General features: G+C 43.2%; 1 protein-coding gene across 2 annotated transcripts; it reads left to right on the forward strand.

Annotated features, from left to right (window-relative positions):
• The first annotated feature begins 754 nt into the window (after positions 1-754).
• Positions 755-25,857, forward strand: LOC146189307 (uncharacterized). Of its 2 annotated transcripts, none has more exons than XM_084603241.1 (6): positions 755-967; positions 8,743-8,798; positions 10,003-10,074; positions 17,279-17,311; positions 18,327-18,359; positions 25,747-25,857. In XM_084603241.1, exons 1-6 carry the CDS (start codon positions 865-867, stop codon positions 25,813-25,815), a joined length of 366 nt encoding a protein of 121 aa, XP_084459367.1. In that variant the 5' UTR covers positions 755-864; the 3' UTR covers positions 25,816-25,857. The 2 variants fall into 2 exon arrangements, with proteins under 2 accessions (XP_084459367.1, XP_084459366.1); XM_084603240.1 differs by lacking the exon at positions 25,747-25,857 and adding an exon at positions 24,699-24,868.
• The last annotated feature ends 924 nt before the right edge of the window (positions 25,858-26,781 follow it).

Here is a 26,781-nt window from a genome sequence, read left to right on the forward strand (position 1 = left end):
GTCATCCCTCTGGCTTGCTTCCCTGCTGTTCAGCGATATAGTTTTAAGGAAAGGCTTTTGTACTAAGCCACTGTGCGAACGGGTCTGTCATTTTTTCGGCATCAGACAACAGCAAACTTGTTGGTCCTTATTAGGCAAATTTTTGTCTAACTTACACATCGTTCTCTTATTTAACGACAATCGGAACTTTTATATTTCAGAACAACGAATAGAAACGCCCTTAAGCTACCATTGCAGCAGAGCAAAAAAAAATATTTTAAACGTGGAACATGTACTTCGTATTAACAATCAAATGAACATTTCCGTTTTTCTTTACACGTAGTGGCAAACTTGGTGCAGGCGGTAATTCCATATTATATTTTGCGGAATAAATATTTTATGGAATGAAAAAAATAATGGGTTGTTTCTGAAACAACTCAAAAACACAAATCTTGTGAAATGTCTCCGTGTCATGGTTTCAGATAGCAGATATCTGTGCCGAAAACATTCTGAGATTTATGCACGCATGATTTTTGTTCGTCATAAATATTAATGAATTCGCGATATTATAGTCTTAAAGCAACGTCAGCGATGCCCATTGTAAAAGGTCGCATTTCTATGTACATTCTTCAGATTCCACCCAATGTAATCTACTCTTCTTTAGCTGGAAGGCTGAAGTTGTCATGTTTTATTTTCTTTAATAAAAAACGCCCCCAAAAGCCGAAAATGTCTCCTTCAGTGATAAACAAAGCACGTCAATTTTATTATTCTAGCGGTTTTACGCCAAAGGCTTCTTTGGGTCTCTATTTCAACAGCGTTACTCGCCGACTAGAAAGAAGTCAGAGTAGCCCCACTTGCACGTGTGAGGGACGTAGGGCGTTAACAATGGAGAAGACATTGTTCGCTGTTGTACTACTGACGTTTGCGATCGGTTATGTTCTACCGGTCAAACATCCATACCTTAAAGGGGCTCTTCTGACATACTGTAGTAAGTGAGCATTTCTTGTTCCTTTATAGTCACTTAGTACATACGAAATACCATGCTTAGATTACGACTACCGATTTTAGATGCTCGTGACTTTGAGTACAATGAGTTGCACGGAAAGAAAACCAGACAAAAGTGCTGGGCCCCTGCGTATTTCGTTCCAGCCAATATACTATACAGCTATATATATATCATCACAATATGGTGCAAACCGATTCCTCTGAAAGTCGGCTTGACGACTCTCACTGATTTCAAGCTGCTGATTCAGACCATGTAGGTAATTCGCTCTTCAAATATCAATCGATTTGAAACAAACGGAAATATTTTTGCCACAATATACCTCTTCTTTCGAAACGTTTTCTACAAGGTTACTTACAGACGCATTTTTTGCAACTTTTTTGTCCAAACCTGTTCGTATAGATCCGGTTTGAATAGTAAATTCTTGTTTAGACGACAGCATATATTTAGAATAAATTACTTCATTATTTCAGTACTTTCTCGTGTTCTTATTTTCGCGGTCGTTTTAGCGCTGATGCTTCTATTACATTGTATATATTATATATGTATTATATTACATGACCTAATTATTCTAACTATCATTCGCGTTTTGCTGAAAATTCTCCTAATAAACAGTAATTCGCCTAAATAACAGTGCACTCTATTCTCTCTATTTACACTTTAAATCGTCGTTCATGTCATTGTGAGTGTCTCTGAGAGTATCAACATAATTAATCATATTTCTCGTATAGATGTTTAACTCAACGCGTTACTAAGCTCTGTGTTGATCCAGTGCTTTCCTAATGTCAGCATGCAGGGGAACTAGATTATTACTTTGAACAGTCATACTTAGTTTAACTGTAGAAAAAACATTCTTAACCATACTAAACACATTTTGTGACACGTAACTTTTAATGAGCTCCTTTCAGGCATATAAAATACCCAACATTTTCTCGGCCATGGGTGAAACATTTATGCACGGAAAAAACCCAGACATCTCTATTAGCTAAAACCTTGAATAAGCATTACGTGACAAAGATTCATGCCTGATGCTTTTATCACTCCAGTGTCACTGCTGTGCGGTTTAAAGCTAACCTGTCTGTAGTCGAGATACGAGGAGAGAATAGAGACCACATCTATTTCGGAAGTATTGCCTTGTACCTACTACAAGTTTACATGTTTATTATTACTCACTTCGCACCTGACACAATAAGTTATGTTCGATGCCCATGCACCACTGCGCACCGGCTTTATTTGTACTCTCCAAGTCATATTTGAGCTCTCTGTGTTCTTAGCAGCAAAATGTAGCATGCGAGCGGACACGAATTAAGTATACATCTGTGCGAATAAGGATTTTTTTTTGTAGTCAGGTGCTATTGCGGTTATTGTATCTACTTGTGGAATCAACCAGGTGAATTCCTGTGGCTACATGCAGCTTTCTGTCACGGTTCTAGGTACAGTTTTGACTTTGACCCTAACGTCGTTGGCTGACGCTCAATTCTTCATGCAGTACTTACACAACAAATCGTGGTCTTGGCTATTTGGGTTACTTGCGTGTATTAGTACCAATGTGAGTGCGGCGCTGAAGCGCGACTCTATGGCAAACTCACCAATATAGACTTCAAAATCCTCTAGAGTTCCGCCCGCGTTTTTTAAGTCAGTATGTACTTAACTAAGGATCAGCCACGAAGCTTCCATTTAGAATATTCTAATCGAGAAAATACTGCCAATACAGAATTCCCTAATCAAAACTTTCCTAAAAAATGCACGTTGAACACTTTGAAGGATATGTCAAACGAGATAGACATTTCATACGAAAGCGAAGGTTGAACTGTTTAAAGGAACATGAACAAGTTAACAAAACGTCAGAGATGCCCTAAATTTATTTGATATGAAAAATTGACTGCACACTTTCGGAAGTTGTAATTCGTTTCCGTATACAAGAATTGTTGTGGTTTAGGTCTGGTTAAACCTGTAAGAAAGCTAAAGCTTCCTTTGCATTGCTACGCCTGTGGACGTGCTTGTGAATACACATACGGGTAAGCATCGGTTTCAATGGTAATTTTATTATTTTTATTTTTCATGTACTGCCTTTATTTATGTACAGTCGAGTTCATAATCCTGCGTTGGAGAACCAAGCATAACTGGCGACCATTGGGTGATTGATTGATTTATAGCAAGGGAAAGGCGCGGTAACTGTCTCACTTGTTTTCTGTGGACACCTCAACCGCACCGTAAGGGAAGGAAGGAAGGCAAGAGTGAAAGTGGAAAGGGAGATAGAGGAGCCGTAGTGGAGGGCTACGGAGTAATTTCGACCACCTGAGCATCTTAACGTGCGCTGATATCGCACAGCACGCGGTCACCTCTTCGTTTCGCATCCATCGAAACGCAGCCGCCTGCGGTCGAGATCAGACCCGGGAACTCCGGCACAGTAGTCGGGCCTCTTACCACTGTACCATCTGAGTAATAAGTAGTCGGGCGTCTTACCACTGCACACCCCGGCGGGGCCTCGTGCAGACAGAAGAGAAAATCGAAAAGAAAGAAAGGAAGAGGGAAAGAAAGGCTCGCGCCGCAACAACCGTCGTCCACCAACGAAGCGGTGGCGGTTGCAATGACGGCCTACAACAGCTAAAAATGCGGTGGCAGGCTAGCCCCCGCCGCAAGCGGCGGTGGCCTACCTACCCCAGCCCCATATGGGGCAGTCGCTAAACTGGGAATGCGGGCCCAAAAATCTTTAACGTGCACTGACATCGCACAGCATGCGGACACCTCTCCGTTTCGCCACCATTAAAATGCAGCCGTCTGCGGTCGAGATCAGACCCGGGAACTCCGGCGCAGTAGTCGGGCGTCTTACCACTGTACCAACTGAGCCGCTTGGCGAATTTTGGAGAAAAGGAAGCCGCAGTATACATTGCGTGGACACCACAGAATCGCGGACACCTACACATTTAGGTCAGTCACTTAAAGGTTAAATTTAGTGCCACGCGGAGACACGCTCTACCTGGCGTAGAGAACATTTAGCTTAATTTCTAAATTAGTTTCCAAGAACAAAATGGCACAATATCTGCCAAGATCACTGAAAGGTGAAAAGAGGCTCTACCAACGTTACTAGATACATATTGTTACGATGAAATAGCAAAGGGGTGTTTATTTACAGTGATATGGCAGGGGGATAAGGTGAAGCCTACTAGCCTCAGGCACCAACGCTTCTTCTTTCTCTTCTGTCCCACCATCACCATCCTTCATCGTCGTCATTAGCGTAACATTTCCCCCCTACTCAGACGAAGCCCTCTGGGCGTGTTCGTGAGTCGTGCGAGGCTGACACGGCTTCAAGCGGGCAACATGACACAGTTCGGTTTTTGCAGACCGGCGACCCGATGCTGTCAGGCGGGCTATTGCATAAGTTAAGTCACTGATGCGTTTGACAACCAGATATGGTCCGTCATAATGGGCCAAGAGTTTTTGATGTAGGCCACGGCGCCGAATTGGGCGCCACAGCCAGACTAGATCACCTACAGAGTACGTGACCCGCCGGTGACTGGCATCGTATCGCACTTTAGAACGTTCTTGTGAAGCACCAGACCGTAATCGGGCGATTCTCCGAGCTTCTTCGGCGAGACAGAGGGTCTCAGCCAGGCAGGGGTCTTCACGGCTTGTGAAGGGCAGGATAGTATCCAGAGAGTAGCGTGGCGGTCTGGCATAGAGCAGAAAAAATGGACTGTACCCAGTCGTCTCATGCGTGGCGGTATTAAACGCATACGTGATGAAGGGTAGTATGGTGTCCCAGTTCTTATGCCCTGCGTCCACATACATGGCTAGCATGTTGATAAGCGTTCTGTTGACGCGCTCAGTCAAGCCATTTGTCTGGGGATGGTATGGCGTCGAATGTCGGAAAGTTACGGCGCATAAACGCATGAGCTCTTCAACAACATCAGCAGTGAATTGTCGGCCCCGGTCAGTGATAACAATTCGTGGCGGCCCGTGTTGTAAGATGACTGAGTGCAGCAAGAAAAGCGACACCTGATGCGCCGTAGCAGATGGAAGAGCGGCGGTTTCACAGTAACGTGTGAGATAGTCCACGCAGATTACAATCCAGCGATTTCCATCCACGGACTTCGGAAACGGACCTACGAGGTCAATGCCTACTTGATCAAACGGTGCTGTCGGGGTCTTCACAGGGTGCAGCAAGCCAGACGGAGTTGCAGTTGGACGTTTGTGGCGTTGACATTGCTTGCAACTGGCAACGTATTGTTCAACCGTCGAGCGCATTCTGGGCCAGTAAAATCTTTCTTGAGCACGGTGGAGTGTTCGAACCGATCCCAAATGCCCAGAAGTTGGATCATCATGCATAACACGCAATACGTCCGTGCACAACGTCTTGGGAACTACGAGTAGGTATCGCTGGCCGACAGGCGAATAACTCTTTTTCCATAGGAGGCCATCATGCACACAAAAACGGCTTGCAGGTACGTTGGCTCGAGGGTCGATATATAATTGTCGAAATCGTCGCTTTCAGGTCCAGTCGTGGCCATTGGCATCCTAGAAAGACAATCTGCGTCTGCATGACGCCTCCCGCTTTTGTAAACCACGGCAAAGTCATATTCCTGTAACCGGAGGGCCCAGCGTGCGAGGCGACCACATGGGTCTCGAAGGTTCCGCAACCAACAGAGTGAATGATGGTCAGTTACGATAGTAAACGAACGTCCGTACAAATATGAACGGAAACGCTGCACAGCGAAAACTACAGCTAGGCATTCCTGTTCGGTGACTGTGTAGTTTCGCTCCGGCTTGCTCAGGGTACGACTTGCGTACGCGATAACATGCTCTCGTTCATTGTGCCGTTGGACAAGGACTGCACCAAGACCGATTCCACTAGCGTCCGTGTGTACTTCTGTCATTGCAGTAGTATCGAAGTGACGTAGGATGGGTTTTGATATTAAAAGAAACTTCAGTTGATGGAATGACGCGTCGCAGTCTACCCCGCACCTCCACCAAGTTGTTACGATGAAATAGCAAAGGGGTGTTTATTTACAGTGATATGGCAGGGAGATAAGGTGAAGCCTACTAGCCTCAGGCACCAACGCTTCTTCTTTCTCTTCTGTCCCACCATCACCATCCTTCATCGTCGTCATTAGCGTAACAATATCTAAGGTCGTTGGGCGCTACGCTTAATTCAGGCTGGAAATACCTGCCGTAGTGAAGCTTCCGCTTCAATACTGGCACAAATAATACGAATACCTGACATCCAATATAACAACTGTCTAGTGATTTTATTTTGCGAATCTATTACGATTCTGGTAGCAAACATATGTGGTGTGAAATGAGCGGCAGTTTTAGTCGCTGAAAACCTGTTATGAAAGCTATGACTCTAATTCCATCTATCGAAAGTATGACAAACTATGCTTAGACAATAAATGGCACATATCATTTTTGAGCTTACACATACTATAATGCGAAAAGTGCTGAGGTGCTTGGTGATCAAAGTCTGAAACGAGGGCGTGATCTAGGTTATTTATAAGCACCTTAGTGCGCGCATGACAATTTGGAAATTCTGAGGAGCGAAATTCTACTCGCCATGTTTGTAGCAATTTACCACAGTACGAAAACATTGATTGCAAGTTTGCAAACGCTAATGCTATTCAAATACATTCACCATAATAAATGTCTGCCTTTAATGAGTGTATGTTACCTTTAGGTTGCGTTCAGACACATCTCTCGGCAACAATCGCCGTTTAATCCGCTGACAGCAACCAGTGAGGAGAAAGAAGTTGCGGGACCCTACCGTTGAGGAGATGGAATTACGCACCTGCGTGTCGTACGGGTAGCGAAAATTTGAAATAGTTCTGGCAGGCTGATTCTGATAACACCCTGCCATATTAAAGGAGCTCGCCATGTTGGCAGTTCCTGACCGTGACATAGGGGCAAGGTGAATTCCAATGTCATGACAGGCTGATTTTGTTATGACACTGTAACTACGCTTCTTCACGCCGTCTCTTCACGGTGCAGATGCGGCCACCTGAGGTCTCGCCTTGGCTATCGTAGTATTGTTTTCGCAATAAAAATGCACACTGCTTTCAGACGCACATGTGGTACACCACGCGCATTTTTGAAAACGGCAAGCTGCTATGCAGGGCGGTGACACAGCAGCGCGAGGCGGCATTTGCCGCTGCCGCCCATCTGCTCGCTCTAGCCGATGTCAATAGAAAACCTGGGCGTGAAGGAGTTAACTGAGGCCGTTAATCATTCCTCGCGGGGTGTAGGAGCGCGGTTGATCTCAGGCCATACCTATCTGCTAAACACTTATACAATGGAATCAAATGCAGAATGTCTGACGAAATATTTTGATCCCTCTGAAAAGAATGGTTTAGAAAAAAATGTGCATAAATGTGCAATAAAAAACGTAAGCCCCACTCGCATAGAATATTCAAAGCATTGGCCAGGAGGTTACTCGGTTCAAACGGAGGGGCAGAACAGGGCAGTTTTGTGGTGGTCAGCATTGCTAATCCCCGCAGAGGTATCATAGGTAATGGAGGTCCAAAGAAATCAGCTGTGAAGAGCCCCGTTCTTGTAAAAGACAAAATTATTAAACTTTTATGAAAATCTGAATAATCAAATTTTCATTAGCTGTTCATTTATTTCATTTTGTTTTGTTTTTTATGCACATACGCATGAAAAGTGCGGGCCGCTCATCTTATATGCTTGTTATGAAGACTGCACGCGACGCACATTTCACCCCTAATTGTCCTGAAATACTGATATATAAAGACATCGCTTCATTTTGCTTTTGTCTTTTCCTTCCATCAGCCTAGCGCATGCAGAAACATTGAGAATGATATGTCAACTCATCGCAGTAATTATTCCTATGAAGAAAAAGTTCCACTCAAAATCTTTCGAGAGGAATATAATTGCCGTCTCCAGATGGCGTCCACGTAGATTAATGGCCCATTGACGCGTTTGAATTGTGGTGCTGGCGAAGACTCTTAAGAGTTCCTTGGACTGCCAGAAGATCAAATCAGTCGATATTGTCGACCATAAACCCTGACTGCTCATTGGAGGGTCAAATTCTAAAGTTAAAGCTCAGCTACTTTGGTCATCTGATGAGAAGAGAGGAGTCGCTGGAGAAAGATTTGATGTTGGGAAAGGTTGAGGGTCACCGGAGAAGGGGTAGGCAGCGAACGCGATGGTTAGATAGCATTCTCGAGGCATTGCAGATGAAGCTATGTGATGTTAAGAAGATAGTGAGAGACCGGAAAGCGTGGCGTGACATGGTCCATAGGGTCACGAAGAGTCGGACACGACTGAACGCCTGAACTGAACTGAACTGAACTGAACTGGGAATCTTGATGGCGCTTTTACCAAAGATACCTTCGGAAATATCGCGGCCTGTAATTCTACATTCGAGCACCTTATCGAAAAACTCCGTGCCTTCATGAGACAAAACCCTGAGATTTTAATACCATTGCTTTCACTTCTAGACCAGAGCCAGTTTTTCATAAATTTAAAGCATCTCCATTTCTGCGATATGACAAACAGCCCAAGCGGTTCTTGCACTTGCCAAACGGTAACCATCCCCTTATATATATATATATAAATAAATAAATAAATAATAAATATATACATATATATATATATATATATATATATATATATATATATATATATATATATATATATATATATATATATATATATAGGTCTGTATAAATGATACGCTCGTTTGCGTGGTCTGCTTTATTTGCAGTCCTGCCTTGTAACAATACCTTCATTCCGTTTATGCACAGAACTTAAAGGCGAAGCGAGAAATAAGACGCTCAATTGCACTTTGGAAGCTTGGGAGGTAAGTAGATGACACTATCCACGATCAGATTTGTGCCTACAACTTGTGGAAGCGGAAAAGGGAGGATACAATATTGTGATAGATAAGATTGACTTCAAGCGCGCTGTCCAATATCTATGCTTTCAGCTACAAGCGGAGTACATGCCATTATAGAGGCTTAATTGGAAATTATTTTTTTTTTTGAAAATCATTTCTCTGACATATTTCCCTGCGTAAAATTTCCCGAATTAGCGTTCCAAAGTGGCACTGAAATTCCGGATTGCCGTCACATTTTTTTAGAAGAATGCTTAAATTAAACTTGCAAGGTTAGTCCTAAATCAGTGTGTAATTCGAGGGAACAGTGTGACGTATAATTTCTACCTGCGTTTTTGTTGTTTCGCTGTAGAATTATTTTTTGTAGACAACTTACTTAGTGCTTCAGTTTTGGCGGGCTCTGATAGTGCAGCCAATCTGCATATAACAGTTGTGCTATCTAGCGGTAGGCTAAAGGTATGATCAACTCTTACATATCCATGTTTAGGGAGGACAACTAGGCAACAATATTTTGTAGTGGATGGTACAGCCCGAAGATACGAAGCGTCTGTTCTTTTTCGTGTCTTCGCGCTGTACCACCCACTATGATTTATTTATAAGCTGTAACCGGCTAAAACATACAGAGTTTTTTTTTTTTTTTAAGTATACAAGTGATCAGCTTAATTTGAATATGGAGACAATTATCCGCCTAATAAAATTTTCAAATATATTAGATTCCTGCACTGAACACCTGCAATAAAGAAAATAATAAGTATAGTATATGTCAAGCACGACATTTATTAATAATTCTTTCTCACCAAGGAAGTTGTCACATGACAGATTGTGGCACATTGACAGTTCGTGATTTAGAGTTAGTGATAAAGATACAAGGCGCTGTAATGAATTTGACTCATAATATTGTTCATAGCCTACAGACCAGCGTGGCTACCTTTCGTGACGGATGCAGAACTGATGTGCTCATTGATTTTATCTAGGAGTAAAATGTCGCAGTCATAGCTAATACATCACTTCGCGATGAGAGCGCCACACTAAAACAGGCATTTTAGTGTCTTCTACACAGGAGGAAAAAGGCACTCTGAAATAATTTATTGATAATCTCATTTCGAGCATTCAAGTCCTATGCATGCTGGATCACATCCTGATCTAAAGGTGAACTTTTTTTGTCCCGTAGCATGACAAGCAGCGCCCAAAAAATGTTACTTTAAATCCCGCAAAAATTTTAGAAGATTTGTGCGAGGAAGTGGTAAGTATATATAATTTAAAATACCTTCCTTTTTTAAAGATAATAGCTTGTTCAAAGTGCAATTTCCTGCCTGCAATCTTGTAACAAAACTTGTAACAAAATTTACATTGGGGTATCAATTTCATTGTGGAGAAAAAAACACCGCTTGCGGAAATCGAGGCGCAGCATGGGTATTAAGTAATAGTGGGTGTTGTTTGATACAGTACTGCTACAGGTTATATTTCAGCGTACGATGATCCCACGTGTTTTACATAGCCCGCCATTCTAATGTCTTTAAACGAGGTGAAAGCAGACTGATCTGCCATACTGCGAGGCTCAGTAGTGCCTGTCAATACCGCGCATAAAAATTTCCAAAGGTAAAACTTTCATTTTATTGCAATATAAGAACTGTCTAAGGCTTAAAAACGATATCTATGATATGTTCAAGAATGTTTTTGCAATTTAATAAAGAGTAATATTGTGACTGAGGCGTTAAATCGTAGGTGTTTTTGTCGTCTTTTCTTGTTTTGTCTTAGGTATGCAGTGCACATTTAACACGGAACTTTCTAATAGCACTTTCGTTTCTAAAAGCTAATTCTTGGTATTGAATTGGGTACTTGATTGATTTGGTGTCCGATTTTGTCGCATATCCTGGACTACTACGAGCGGGGAGCTGGAGTATAACCGTTACCTTTATTGGCAATGAGTGCAGATTAACGGTATATGTGTACTTAAAGAGGAAATTCTATAGCAGCTCTTTCTCACGGGCACTCGGCTATGGGGCAGAAACTTAGAGGCTATTGACGAGGATTACAATTACTCTGATGATAACGAAGAAACCTATGGAAAGGAAAATGATAGATGTAACGTCAGAGACAAGAAGCGTGCACAATATGGTAGAGAAAAAATCTCAAGTGAATAAACTTTCTATTAGAATTCAGTATGTTGCTTGGCCAGGACATGTAATGTGAATGCAAATAAAGTATAAGTCGGAAAAATTCGCTGTCTACAGGGAAAAAAAACAAACATACTAGGCATAGGCAGAAAGTTGCGTGGGTGGTTAAGCGTAGAAAACTTGCGTGGTCAGGTGAATTCACCAAGCATCATTCGCGGTTAATTAGACGAATATGGGAGAAGCATATTTCCCCTAGTGTGCATTGCAAATCTTGCCCGGCGATAACGATGATAAGCAGCTGACATAGGGTAAGCAGCATCACCGTCCACATTACTGTGTTAAATAACGTTCTACAGGTCAGCATCCGAAGAGAAGGCTTCAAAGGGACCATCTGCTTGTTCAGAACGTTTATTTCCGGGCACGGTTAACAAGAACTTTTTGTTTGTCTATGGTGCAATTATGTCTGACAGCATATTAGATTTATTAGTACTTATGGCTATGCTTGGAAATCTACTAAATGTTCTAGTACTGAGTAACTCCATTGGCCAAGTAGCATGCTTCATATATAATGAATTTTTGTGGCACCGAAGCAGTTTACATCAAACAATTTTATTTCATAAAGCAATCCTGGTGCATATACAGTGTCGTATTTTTCATAGAACACTGGATAGCTCAGAATATCGTGGCGGAAAACGCAAAAGTAGAACAAGGCCCCTGGAAGACAGCTAAACGTACCCGCAGCAAAAGAATAATACAGTGAGGCGTCTGCAGATAAAAACCGTTTATTGCCAACACAGGTATAGATAGAGTGAGCGCCACCCGAGGTTGTAGATCGATGCTGCTTTTAGTCCATCTAATTAATAGAGAAAAAAAAACTAGTCACAGTACGCAGCATTGTTTTATAGATATTGTAAGCACTGTGAGTGACCTTCATCTTCATCTCAGCGTAATCATCATCGGTCATCGGGTCGTGCGAAGAAGACGAAGTGTTGCTAAGCTGTGGCTAGTCGGTAGCTGCTGCTTCGGCCTACCTGAAGTAAAAAGGTGAATTTGCTGGTGCGTTCTTCTGCCTCACAAGTGGTGGAGGTGACTCCTGATCCCAGCGTCCTCAACGCGGCACCCCCTGGAGCTCCGTTCCGGTCGTGTTCTTGGCGGCACATCAACCGCCATGGCGCAGTCACATCCCCCTGCTCTCACCGTTCCGGCGCCTGTAGCTACCGATGGGCATCCCACGGCTGCCCATGCCACCTCTGCACCACTGACGTCCCAAGGTGCACTTGCTCAGCACCATTTGACCCACCCAACTTGGTCAGTTACCTCACGTCAGCGCGACCCTCCGGTTTTCGCCGGTCTCCGCGGTGACGACGTCGAAGACTGGCTACAGCAGTACGATCGGGTGAGCGCTTTTAACGGTTGGGACGCTTCTATGAAGCTACTCAACGTCTCATTCTACCTGAGTGACGTGGCTAAGACGTGGTTCCTCAACCATGAGGACGCCATTCCTGACTGGCCTCAATTCACGACACAGATCCGCCAGATATTTGGAACTGTTGGTGCTGGTCCGGCCTCTTTTCAAAAGAAGCTAGAGACCCGTGTGCAGCTTCCAGGAGAGACATACACATCCTACATTGAGGACGTACTCGCCCTTTGCCGGCGAGTTAACAATGGCATGGTCGAGGCTGAACGTGTCGGACATATTTTAAAAGGAATTGGCTCTTTTGCCTACGCAGCTCTAGCTGCCCAAAATCCCGTCACGGTGGCAGACATTCGTGCCACTTGCCAGCGACTTGACTATCTACAGTCGCGCCGCCTCAACAACACCTGGGATCCGAGCCAAATTCCCGAAACTGATCTGCGCACCATCATACGATCTATAATACGGGAAGAGCTCCACAATGATATTTCGTCGGTTCCTGCCTTCTCACGCCCACCTGCTCAATCTACTGGGTTGCGTGGCATTATCAAGGAGGAGCTTACTTCACTCAATCGTCCCATGGCTACAGAACCACCAGCCCCTCCCTACGTTCCGACGTATGCTGAAGTCACTGCGGCTCCTCCTCCTTGTCCTCCTGTCCATCACGCGCCTGTCCCACCCAGCCTCGCCGCCCTGTCCCCGCGACCACCGGTGTATGGTAATTGGCGGCCTCTCCCACCTCGTCCAGTATGTTTCTACTGCGGAATCCGCGGCCATGTAACACGCGTTTGTCGCCGACGACTGCGAGATGAGCGTGCGAGCTATGGGTACGTTCGACGTGACGACGCCTACCAGCTTCCTCCTCGCCAGTACTACACCGATAATGACCTCCGTCCCTCTTCCTCCCCGTCGACTTCTCCTGACCGGTCTAGGACAGCACGGCCATCGCGTCGTCGCTCCCCGTCACCCTTTCGCCGGACTTCGTCGCCCCTTCGCCCTCCATCTTCAGCTTCTGCCCGCCAAACGGAAAACTAACCTGTGCAGTTTCCGGAGGTAAAACTGCACCGCCTGTCGTCGCTCCAATTCCTCCTCTGCTCCCATCAAACATGTTGACTGTATTCCTTGAGGGACATGAACTGGAAGCTTTAATTGATACCGGCGCCGCTATTTCTATTATGAAACTTGACTTGTGTTTAAAACTGCGAAAAGTGCGCACACCTTATACCGGTCCTCCTTTACGTGCTGCAAATGGACAGAATATTAACCCTTGTGGAGCGTGTACAGCCCGAGTCACCATTGATGGCATCTTGCACTTCATTGAGTTTGCTGTCCTATCCTCCTGTGTCCATCAACTCATCTTCGGCTGGGATTTCCTCCAAAACGCCTCAGCAGTCATTACGTGTTCCCCTCCCACTATTGAAGTCACTGAATGCAACATTCTTGCCGATAGAGAACCACTTTCTTCCCGTGTAGTTATGCTTGCCGATCACGTCCTCTATCCGGGCAACGAAGATATTCTATCTGTGACTTCTGACGCCGTCACCGATGGCGACGTCCTGATTACACCCAGCCCTCGTCTCCTGTCAAGAGGTATTATCATCATCGTGTCCCTTCTTCGCTTCTCCAGCGGTTCTTCTCTTCTCGCCGCATTCAACACCACATCAGAGCCCATTCTTCTGCGACGCGACTCTACTGTTGCATCAATTGCTTCCGCCCAGCCTGTCACACTTCTTCCCATCTCCACCTCCGATCGCTCTGATTCATCCCCTGCCTCGCTCAGTGCAGCACTTCGCCACACGATCAGCACCGACCTGACAACAGACCAGACAGACGCATTGCTCGCTGTATTGAACAAGCACGCAGACTCGTTCGACGTCAATTCCGGCACACTGGGTCAAACCGCTGCAGCAACGCATCGCATACTCACCGACGGATCAAGCATAGTTAGACGCCGGCCTTATCGTGTTTCTCCAACCGAGCGCAAAGTTATTCAGGAAAATGTTGCTGACATGCTTGCACGCAACATCATACGCCCATCGTCTAGTTCCTGGTCATCGCCTGTTGTGCTAGTGCAAAAAAAAGACGGTTCGGTTCGTTTTTGTGTAGATTACCGTGCTCTAAACAGAATAACTCGTAAGGATGTGTATCCCCTCCCTCGAATTGACGACGCCCTCGATTGTTTGCAAGGTGCCCAATTTTTCTCCAGCCTTGACTTAAGATCAGGCTACTGGCAGATCCCCATGAATGAAGATGATAAAGAGAAGACCGCCTTTGCAACACCGGACGGTTTATACGAATTCAATGTAATGCCTTTTGGACTCTGCAACGCTCCTGCTACATTCGAGCGTATGATTGACACAGTTCTCCGCGGCCTCAAATGGAAAACATGTCTCTGTTACTTAGATGACATCGTCATTTTTTCTTCGTCATTTCCTGATCACCTTACTCGTCTCGATGAAGTTTTGACAGCACTTTCCAGCGCTGGCCTACAGCTAAACACGAAGAAATGCCGTTTTGCATCAAAATCCATTAAAGTTCTTGGCCATCTCGTAAGCAGCGAAGGAATTAAGCCTGACCCTGAAAAAATCGCTGCTGCGCTGCACTTTCCCCGTCCAACTCGGGTCAAAGATCTCCGCAGTTTCCTCGGCTTGGCATCATACTTCCGCAGATTCATCCGCAATTTCGCCTCTATTGCCTCACCTTTACATGCGCTTCTTCACAACGACACGCCTTTCATCTGGTCTCCTGCTTGCGAAGAAGCATTTGAAACTCTGAAGCGTGCTCTGACTTCGGGTCCCGTCCTCTGCCATTTTGATGATAAAGCACCGACAATTTTGCACACCGACGCCAGTAGCCATGGCATTGGCGCTGTCCTTCTGCAACGCCAAAACACCTCTACAGAAAATGTTGTTGCCTATGCGAGCCGAACTCTGACTTCTGCGGAACAAAACTACACTATTACCGAACAAGAATGTCTCGCCGTCGTCTGGGCTGTTCAGAAGTTTCGTCCTTACCTGTACGGCCGTCACTTCACAGTCGTCACTGACCACCACGCCCTATGCTGGTTATCCACTTTGAAAAATCTGTCCGGTCGTCTCGGGCGGTGGATCCTCCGCCTTCAAGAGTACGACTTTACTGTCACTTACAAATCGGGCAAGAAGCACAAGGACGCCGACGCTCTCTCTCGTTGCCCTATTGCTTTGCCGTCGCAACCCATGTCCTCGCATTCCTCTCCTGTCCCAACGGAGTCAAGCCATTTAAACCCTACAGTTATGCAGTCTTTGAGCGCCGCCTCTATTGCTCCCATGCCAGATATACACTGCAATCTTGCTCACCACCAGAGTGCTGACCCTTACTGTCAAAAGCTGATTGATAGTCTCAGCGGTGTTATTAGACCTCCAAATGCCCGTCTTCGTCGTCGGCTCAAAAATTTCAAGTTACAGGATGGCACATTATTTTGGCACAACTACAGCCCACTGGGCCACACATGGGTTCCCGTAATTCCTTCTTCCCTGCGTCCTCAAGTTCTACAAGCCTTTCACGACGACCCCACCGCAGGTCACCTTGGGTACCACAAAACCTACGACCGCATCAAACGTCGTTTCTTCTGGCCTGGCCTTTCAACCTCAGTATTAAAATACGTAGCGTCTTGCATCCCTTGTCAACGACGCAAGCGGTCTACGTCGCCTCCTGCCGGTCTCTTGCAACCTCTCCCATGTCCTTCCACACCTTTCGAAGTCGTCGGAATCGACTTGTATGGACCCCTGCCCTTGACTCCAGCTGGCAACCGCTGGGTCGTTACTGCCGTTGACCACCTCACCCGATACGCTGAAACCGCAGCACTTCCTTCCGGCTCCGCTTCCGAAATCGCCAACTTCTTCCTCCACACCATACTTCTTCGCCACGGCGCCCCTCGCCTCCTCCTTAGCGATCGTGGCAAGTCGTTCCTCTCCACCGTCCTCGCCGCAGTGCTTCATGCTTCAGGCACGGTGCATAAAACTACATCTCCTTACCACCCTCAGACCAATGGCCTCACAGAACGCTTTCATCGCACCCTTTCTGATATGCTATCCACCTACATTCACCCTCAGCACAACAACTGGGACTCTTTACTCCCCTTTGTAACCTTCGCCTACAACACTGCCGTTCAACGAACCACCACCTACTCTCCGTTTTTTCTTGTTTATGCCCGCCATCCTACCTTCTCCCTCGAAGCATCTTTCTTCACAGCTTCTACTCCTTCTGCCGCGCCTTCCCACGAACAGTTCGTGTCTCGTATCGCCCACTGCCGTGATCGTGCCCGCCTTCAAACTGAAGCCACTCAAGCTTCCAGGAAAAGCACGTATGATGCGACTCATCGCTCAGTGTCTTTCCGCCCTGGAGACGAAGTGCTACTCTGGACACCTACTCGCATCCCCGGCCTGTGTGAAAAGTTTCTGAGCCGTTTTATTGGCCCGTACACGGTTCTGGAACAAACTTCCCCTGTAAACTATCTCATCACACCTGCATCGCCTGTTCGCGATCGTCGGTGTCGCGGCACCGAGATTGTGCACGTGTCGCGCTTGAAACCCTTTAACCGCCGACCTTAAGATTTAATTTGCGACCAGGATGGTCGCTTTCGTTCGGGAGGGGGAATGTTGTAAGCACTGTGAGTGACCTTCATCTTCATCTCAGCGTAATCATCATCGGTCATCGGGTCGTGCGAAGAAGACGAAGTGTTGCTAAGCTGTGGCTAGTCGGTAGCTGCTGCTTCGGCCTACCTGAAGTAAAAAGGTGAATTTGCTGGTGCGTTCTTCTGCCTCACAAGATATTGAGATCTAAACAATGTCCTCAATAAACCTGCTACCTATAGGACTGTGGACAAACGCCTAAGCCAACTAACCCCTAATTTTATTCATTCGCTCTCATTTGAACAGAAAAAAAAGGAGTTTGATTATAACTTATTCATGGTAAGAACAACTCTTTGTTTTGGAAAGCTGTGTGTGATATTTGGAGCATGCAAAGTGTGTTGGCTGGAAGTGCATGTTGGAGCGCTGTTAGAGTGCATGTTGGAGTGGGAGCACTAATAGTAATGAACATGATAGCCGAAACTGGCAATTACTCTTAGTCTGGCAACGACCGCGGCACAGTTTTCAGGTATCTTTAAAGGTGAAGTGTCAAGTGCCATGACTTCTTCAAAAACACCTTCTGTTTCATCTTATTTACTGAGGAAATTATTTCTTGCTAGCTAACATTGAACGTCTAATGGAATTTCGAGCAGATTTGAAGGCTAAGTAATTAACGTAAAACACCCGTGCACAAAATATACAATTTGAAACAACCTTGTGTTTTTAGCAGGAGGGCGTGGAGGTTCAGAAAATAATGGCCTCAGCTTAGTTCAGCCTGATGCAAGAGAAGCAGTAGACACGCTGTTTCAGTATCAAAGAAAACATAGGTTTATAGAAGAAGGTTACTTTCTTTCTTTTCTGCGTGCTAAAATGACTGCAAAATTGTCTTTGAAGGTGCATGCCGTGAAAGCGTTTCCCAGCTTTCTGTCTTTACGTGAGCATATAAAACATAGATACATTTTCCCCCTTCTCTCTCCTACACAGTCGAAAGAAATACTTGTGCAGCTGTTGGTATGCGTATCTGATAATGATCTGCCATAGACTACAATTCATTCACTGATTCCAAGAACAAGTTTTCACCTGTCTAGGCGGAGCAGGGTGTAGTAGACGTGAGCGTCTATATTCGCAAGCAGAGTGTCGCCACCTCACTACCGCGAAGGAGCCAATATTTCCTTCTGTCGTACGTTAGTTACCTCCGTGCTTATAGTAAGGAAGCAGCACTACTTTGGTCAATACCAAACACAGAAATTATTTGCTTGTAAAGACTATATGTGAAAAGTTACAGTGTTGGGATAGCGAGTTGAAGTATGACAGTGAAATTAATGTAACTGTTAGCATTTGGTTTTTCTCCCCATAGAAATTACTACCGGAATGGCTTCGGAATCTTGTGGTAAGATTACGGTTCTTCTATTAAAAAATAATTTTTCTAATCAATAATTAATTAAATATTAATTGGTTAATTCATTGCTAATTAATAATTAAAGAGAAGTTAACCTCCGAAATGTGCGTACTTGATGCCCTAAAGTTAAAGCTATCATAAGTCTTTGACTTTAAATAGGAAGCAGGCCACGATTGAAATTTTGGCGAAACCGAAAGACCAAAGCAAACGGTGTGGAGAAATTGGAACTCCGAACCTGGTCCTGCAATTTTTCTCTCGTTGATATTTCATCATATTCTCTTTTAATATAACCGTAGTGAAAATACAGAAACAATGAAAAATGAATATTGGAAAGCTTACGTAGTTTCCCTATTCCGCTGCGCGTCCATTGTGTAGCCACAAAACGCCATAATTATAAAAGCGGCACCAATAGGCGACCTATGAAATCACTTCATGATATTTCCTATTCGTGGAGGAAAGAAAACATCATTCAGGGCCATTAATTCGTCTTGAATACCAGCGAACTAGCAAAGCGTTGTCACGGTGCTGATGTATTTCATGAACATACCTCTCCGTCCTGGCTCGTACGCACCATGTGCGGAACCATCAGCTGTTTCACTAGCATCACTGGTTCCTCTAATGTATAAAGCCGGCTTTTAAATGACACGGAAGTTTCTTTTACTGTATTTAAAAATTCTGATAAGAGAGATCTGGTCGCTCCTGTCCTTTATTTTGTTAAATTTGTAAACGTGTGACTGCAATTACCACAGACCTCGACGATCGGGGCTGCTTTATTTCTAAATTTCAATGAACACCTTCATAGACCAATGAATTATCATCCTCAATACCATTTGTTCAAGAGTAAAATGTAGGTCGTTTCTTTTTATTTTTTTTTTTTTGCTCACCAAGACAAGCGAATGTTTTATATCAGTTCTGGTTTTGAGAATGGGACGAAATTGCGGTAGCGTTTTCAAACTTCCGCAGTGGAGAAGTTAAATAAAATCATAATAATACTATTTTTTCTGTGTTAAACACAGATGATATTCTTCAAAGAAAACTGTGTTTATTTTTATTCGACATGTACAAATTCATTTCGTTTTAATGTTTTACCATGCCTTTTCACTGCAGCGCTTTGAGTAACATTTTTCTTACGGGTGATTCTATTAACAAGCAATTGTTGTAGCTGAATAATTTAAAGTGAGATGATAATAAATAACACGCCCTTATCAACCTACCTACTATTCCGAGCAGGAGAATATATCAGACTCCTATCCTAATGGAAGCCGGACTGCGTATCATTCATTTTGGCTGATAAGTTTTGTGGGCTCTTGTTTATAAACAAGGGACGTAGCATAGTACTGGGTGTAGTAAAAATTAAGTAAATAAATAGTTGGCCGAACTGCATTTCGCACGGCGTGACCGGAAATTAGCTTTTTTTGTGACTATGAAACTGACGTTAATGAAGAAGTAGCTGTAGCTTGGGTGATTCATGTAATGCACTATGTTACGTGTTTTGCAAAAAAAAAAAAAAAAAAAACTTGTATGTGGTAAGATTCCTTCTTTAAATCACAGTAGTGAGTACATGCTTCTTTTAAATGTCTCATCTTATCAATATAAATAATAAAGAGTTACGGTGGAAAAGCATTACAGATATTGACTAGGCAGATCTAAAAAAGACATCCTCGAAAATAACAGCCTCAATTGCCATGAAGTTCTTCTGAATCGGAGAGTCGCTGGTATAAGCTAATTTTGTGTTTATACAAGGTATTACGGGTATTCTGAAGGATGAGGTGTTAAAATGATATGAACTGCCATGAATTGTGGCCAAGAACGGCTAGCTCGCTTTCGGTGATGGAGTACCTTATTGATGGTTAGTTAATCCGCGTCTGCAGCAGCTCTCGCCACAGATTCTGGACAGAATTTTCAGCATTCACAGTCGCTTTTGCACCTGGTACAAAGTAGAATAAGCTTATTCGTTTGCTTAAACTACCGCAAAAGGCGAGAATACGTAAATAGGCGCGTGTGTATAGTGGTTTGTGAAGTATTTTGTAATGTGTCGAAAATTTCTAAAAACAAAAAGACCTGTAGAGTTTGTAACGACTTAAAAAAAAGTCCTGTAGAGTGTGGAACGACTTAACGCATAACCGACATTTGCTGCTTATACATAAAAGAGAAAAAAAAATGAATTTGTAGTGGACATTGTCTTAAAGGACCGCGAGAATCCAAATTCTATTCATGCATGTCGAGCTCTGGTTTACTGTAAATCTGTCTACAAGTTTGGTCCAGCATTAAAGCAATGGCAAAAATGAGCACGCAGAAATTCTAATATTCGTTTTGCACTTTCAGCCAGGCAGTGTTAGGGAAGTGGAGTTCTTACAGGCAATGATTATAGATATACAGTCTCAGTAATGTGTGGTTGGGGGATTATGCTGAAACTTAACCTCCTTATAATTAAAAACGGTTGTCATGCAGCACTGCGCGAAAACATTACCCGTTAAATTGAGGCAAGTGCCAGTATGAGCTCTCTGTAAGAGTACGCGCCACAACAAAAACAAGGATGAAGTTTCTTCGTCCGACGTATTTAGTTATTATTGTCTTGAATTTATTTTTTGACTTATAGAAGTGCATATTATGTAAAAAAAGATATAAATATGCGTACTGGCTTTCGGCTATTATGTGTTACATTTAATGCCTCGCCACTGGTTTCACTTATAAGTTTGAGCACCTATATTACTATTAAATTCCTACCCATTATTCTATTTTATACTAGGAATTCTGGACTATGTAATAACCTTAGGTCATTTGCGGTTGCATTGGTCGTCTAGAGTAGCCTCCTTTGGAGCTTGTATGGAGGGGCATTTCACATTTTGCCTGCCTTAGCGAATTCGGTCCACATCACTCATATATTCACAAGACCTGTATTGCAAGCTTCATATACTTCCGCTGGGTCTTTAGCCAATGATATATATTTGGTATAGGACTTCGGCTCTAAAAAAGGGGTTCATTTTGCCAAAGAATAATATTCTATGCTCCGAAAATCAACACATATACGTATTCTAAGCGAAAAGGCCCCTATCGTAAACTGGGTCGCAAGCGTTTAATGGGCTGTTAGAATTACAATGAAACTTGTTACTAATACTCTAATTCGTAAGAATAACCGGCATTCAACACCAGTGATAACGCCATTAATGAAGGCCCATTTTCTTTATTATAGCGAAAATATCGCATATACTTTAGGTTCAGTGTGAAACTTTTTTAGTAAACGTGAGTGCTCGAACATTAAAGAATAAAATCCTTGCAAGGACACTAAAATATGTGACGCTTGGTGGAGGAAGTCTTTCACTACGCACACTCACGGTTGCGTTATCTTAGCTCGTCAACTGGAGATGGGTACTTTTCAGGGAAAGAAAATGACGAAATGGCAGGATTTGAACGATGTTATTTTATTCATAGCACATGAATATAATACAGGGCTTGCTGCTACCGGTAAAACATCGGGAAGGCATCACTTGGTAGAAGAAAGCTACGTAAGAAGGCTTCCCATTCACCGGCTGCGGAACAGGGGGTGTGAACTCGACAGCAGAAATGTCATGCGGGCATTGAATTCTACTGAAGCAGCTGCCGCACGGGGTCTGCCGCGACGTACCAGTGCTGCTTTACAGGGTGCTTCATTGTTTGGAGCCGAAAATTGGGCGGCCATGCGCGAAGGGCAGGGCTTTTCCGTCTGAGATTGATAGATCGGACCAGAAAATAAATCTGCTTCTACGGAGGAAGGCTTCAAGAGAATTTCGGCCAAGACCGCTCGCGTTGCTGGAAGCATCTAGATGGTCATGCCTCTTTTCGAGATACCGTGTAGACGTCTCGGCGGCATACACATCTATATTTCCCATTCCCCCAAGAAGAGGTTTTACGTCGTTTCCGTCATGACACTTCAGCAGGTTGTAGACCGTCGCGTTGAGAAATAGGGGGAGGACGAGATAATCAAAATCATATGAATTCTTGTATGGAAGGTGACCGGCGCGCACTAGCTACAGATTTTGTTTACTTTCTTCCTTTGTGATAAAAGATCTCTAGAGGATCCGTCACTCTGGCTCTTGTATACTTGACTGAGACACCGCCGGCTACGTTTGTTAATTGTTTTGTACTTTGTACAATGTCTCTTGAAATTACCCCATATGCTCATACCAACATAACCAAAGTATGAAAATGTTTTCCATATAGTTCTTTAAATAAAAAAATCGCAAAATTTTAACGCGGGTAAAATGATAAAATATTTTCCCACATATCTTAGATATCATAATATCTCTGCCGTTAACCCGGCGGCTATTTTTATTCAATTTCACTTAGTCTGCAGTTTTGTACTAAATGAGGAAATAAGTCTTTGTCCTTATATTCGCTCTCACACCTCGATACCAGCCCTTGGCTGTAGAATGTTGTCAGGTGCGAAATTTCATTTTAAGCACGAACAAAACTATTTGTCAACTACAAAATCAAACTTTTTGGCGTATTCTCGCGTATTATATCAAATTGCACAGAATATTGTCATACACCTTCTGACAGCAGACTCACCACCCGATTACACCCAATGCTCCCAAGTTTTCGAATAACAGTTCAACGAAGGTTGGTGCCATGCCATAAAGTTGTTTTGCCCGGCTGTTGCAGTTACGCAGTCGACCACCTCTTTTTTGAACGCTAGAAAAGCACATAGTGCTTTTTGATATAATCGCCAAATTTGTGCGAATCTCCATATACACCTCTCATACTTCACATTGCATAGGAAATATATTTTAATAAAGACTTGGGCAGAAACGAGATTTTGCTTGTTCCTACAGAAGTGGCACCACATTGAGAATAGCATGGCTAGTGTTGTAGAAATGGTTCACGTTCTTTAGAGAGATTACGAAATCTCAGCAGGAAAAGGGATATTCGCCTTATGTGGGAAGGATCTGAAAAAGTTTTCCAGTGATGCTTACTATAATATTTACACCTACATATCTACCTGTAAAGGTATTATCATTGTGGATAGTCATGACTTTCAATATATGAGTGTTTAGAGATTTGTATAAAAAATGACCCGATGAAACCAATTTTATGTATTTGTCAATTCCCGTCATTCTATCACTCTATCGCTCATCGAAAACATCTCATTATGATTTTTGTTATACTTATTTGCCCTGTAACGCCCACTCCCTCATGTAATGTCTCATCAGAGACCTTTCAGGAATGAATAAATAAAAAAATGCTATCAATAGACATCACGCAATAAATTGTAACGAGTTCCAGTTGCATACAAAACTCAGAGATAACTGGAAATATACGTGCAGTCTAGATGAAAGACAGTAAGACATATGTCACGAGATTTGAAGTCATTTTAACAGCGCCTTCTTGGACCTCTGTCATATGATGGGGTAGGTTTAGCTACAGTGCACAAGAGATATTGATTGGAACACTGAGCAACCTCTATTCGCAAGCTGCTATAGTTTTGTGTCAAGAAAATACCGTGCTTTTTACAGCTAAGTAATACATGTATTGATTGCTACTATTTCTGTAACTTCAGCAGAACATTCCATGGAAGCAGGATGGCATGGTAAAGCGTTTTAAATCGAGGGCTGTCTGAGCATTGCTGAGATGCTTCGAGAATAGCTGTCGCAGAAAGTCAGCACGGGCATCTCGAATGTATGTTTGAAGAATACGTGCAGCATTGAAGAAGCCATTTATGTCACCTTCGAGAAGAAGGCTGCTGGCCATATTTATTTCGGACTCAGCCATTGAGCGTGACGGTTATAGCCTGCGCACGATGCCTTCTTAAACGTATATATGTGGCCAGATGCATTCATTTTGCTCAATTACCTGTACATCTAATAAGAACTTGGTACATTATATTAGAACTCACCTCTCGGCTTGTAGATATTGCGTGCATAGGTGACAGGAACGAGCCGAAGGAGTAGATATCCGCTACACCAAACTTCTTTTTTTTTTTTTTTTGAGCGGACTGGGGCAATTTTTTGCTAGTGTAGAGTTGTGAGCTCCAAACAAAAATCTATTTATTGTGTACGAAAACAATTCGAAACACGCGATGTAATAGCTGGATGTAATGCGCTTGCAAAACAATGTACCACTATTACTTCAAGAGCTAATAATTTAGAAAAAATATTTTGACCTGTTACAGCAATGCTTGACTCAATTTAAATAGCTTGAAAATACTTAATAGAAGAGTAATTATTCAGTGACATCCACCCAAAGCCGCCATACGGCTACAAAGGAAATCTACACAGCTTCATGTGTCAAATTATTCTTTTATACGCACTCAGTGTCTAGTGGCCTATCGCTCCGATTCATTTTTCTTTGCAGGTGGAGGTTATCTGCTCAGTGTTCAGTGCTTATCAAATTGTGTCGGACTACGATGACTGCAGGTTTTTCCCGTTTGATATACTCGAGAGACGAATGTCCTATTCGCCTTTGCTAGATTTCGTCTAACTTTGCTTCAACTTTATTATGCAGATTAAAACTTCCTATTAGTAGTCCTTAGTCATTTTAGTTCACGTCATGTTGAAAGTACATTCATGTCATTTCAATGATTCATTTCATTGGCAACAAATATATATTCTCTATAGAAATAGATTACTTACTTTAGGCGGAAGAGCGCTCGGAAAACGACCTGTAATAAGTGATTCTTGTTTTTGATGTCAGTTTGAAGTTATCATAAACGATGCATTGAGCAAGCATGTCGGCTCTCTTAAGGCACATTGCGGAAGCCATCACTGAATACTCAAAAACATCTTGTAGGAATACGTATTGCTAGGAATATTATGTTAGATTCATGCTATTTTGTAGTTACCTCAAAGAGTGGTAAGACAACTGACTACTGTGCCGGAGTACCCGGGTTCGATCCCGACCGCGGCGGCTCCGTTTCGATGGAGGCGAAACGAAGAGGCGTCCGTGTGCTGTGCGATGTCAGCGCACGTTAAAGATCCCTAGGTGGTCGAAATTACTCCGGAGGCCTCCACTTCTCTATTTTCACTTTCACTCCCACCCTCTTCCCTTCCCTTGCGGCGCGGTTCAGGTGTCCACAGAAGCAAAGTATGACAGATACAGCGCCTTTCCCTTCCTGCGAACCAATTATTATTATTATTATTATTATTATTATTATTATTATTATTATTATTATTATTATTATTATTATTATTATTATTATTATTATTATTATTATTAATATTATTAATATTATTATTACTATTACTATTATTATTATTATTATTATTATTATTATTATTATTATTATTATTATTATTTCATAAGAAAATATTTTTCCTGCTTAGTCTTTTTAGCGGGCATGAAATTTCCTTTCAACCCCGAAATTATGTGCACGCTCTAAGTACTTTCTTTCTTGTCTTCGCAGATGAAAATAATGAGATTCCTGAAACAGTGTTTGCCCAAAAAAGACCAACCAAAAATTCACACTTGGTAAGCGCTGACTGATTGGTCAATAAAAACCAGTTAACAAAGCTTTTATGTGTCTTATGGGTGAATTTTAGACTTTTGCACCAGACCAAGTTTGTTGATGTGCTTCATAGTATCTTAATTTTGAAAAAAATTGCAAATTTACAATCAAAAAGAAACGAAAGAAGCTCACCACGGCCACAGGCGAACAGACCCAACAACTAAATGAACTTCACCGACCAACAAAAAGTGGAAGGCCAGTTCCAACATTATCGAACCGCCCCATTAAGAAAGCAAAGCTGACACACCAAGACACTAAACACACGAGCACAAGCAACTATACTTGGCCCTCGCTCGTTATTTTCTGTGCCACAAGCACTATGTCGCAAAGTGCGCTAAGATGGCTGAGTGCTCACAGGTACCAATTGCTTAACATCATAACACATTGTGAGATTGATGCGCATCAACGGTTCTTCGGCGGAGGCAAGCAACAAGGCTCCGTTTAATTGTACAGCGTCAGTGAGAGTGAAAGCACATAGGTGCTCGAAATTTCCAAACCCTAGCTCAGCAATAACGTTTCTCTCAGCCGGACGAAATCTGAGAATTCAACTTCACAAATTCAACAAACAAAGCTATCAAATGTAAAACCACAGTCATGTGCATGCATCCACGTGATACTCTATTTGTTGTCGGTGTTAAATAATGCCTCGACTCTTCAATCGCCTCTGTTATGCGTTATCCTAATATCGCATCACAGGCGATTCGGTATAGGCGCTCTTCATCAGCTGTTGTTCAAGATATCAGCAGGCGCCTGGTGCCAAACAGCAAGCCCGATCACAATTCCTTTAAGACAAATGCCTGTTGTGTCCCAGATTCATAAGGTTCGCTGATATGAGAAAAATTTTCCTGGATCAATATACATTCTCATTGCTAAAATAAAGCTTCTGCTTCAGCCTGAGGTAATTACTGAAGCATTCGATGGCGTATGGGAAAG

This window comes from Amblyomma maculatum, chromosome 5 (genome assembly GCF_055883805.1).
Source record: "Amblyomma maculatum isolate TAMU_Amacu chromosome 5, ASM5588380v1, whole genome shotgun sequence".
Classification (NCBI taxonomy): Eukaryota; Metazoa; Arthropoda; class Arachnida; order Ixodida; family Ixodidae; genus Amblyomma; species Amblyomma maculatum.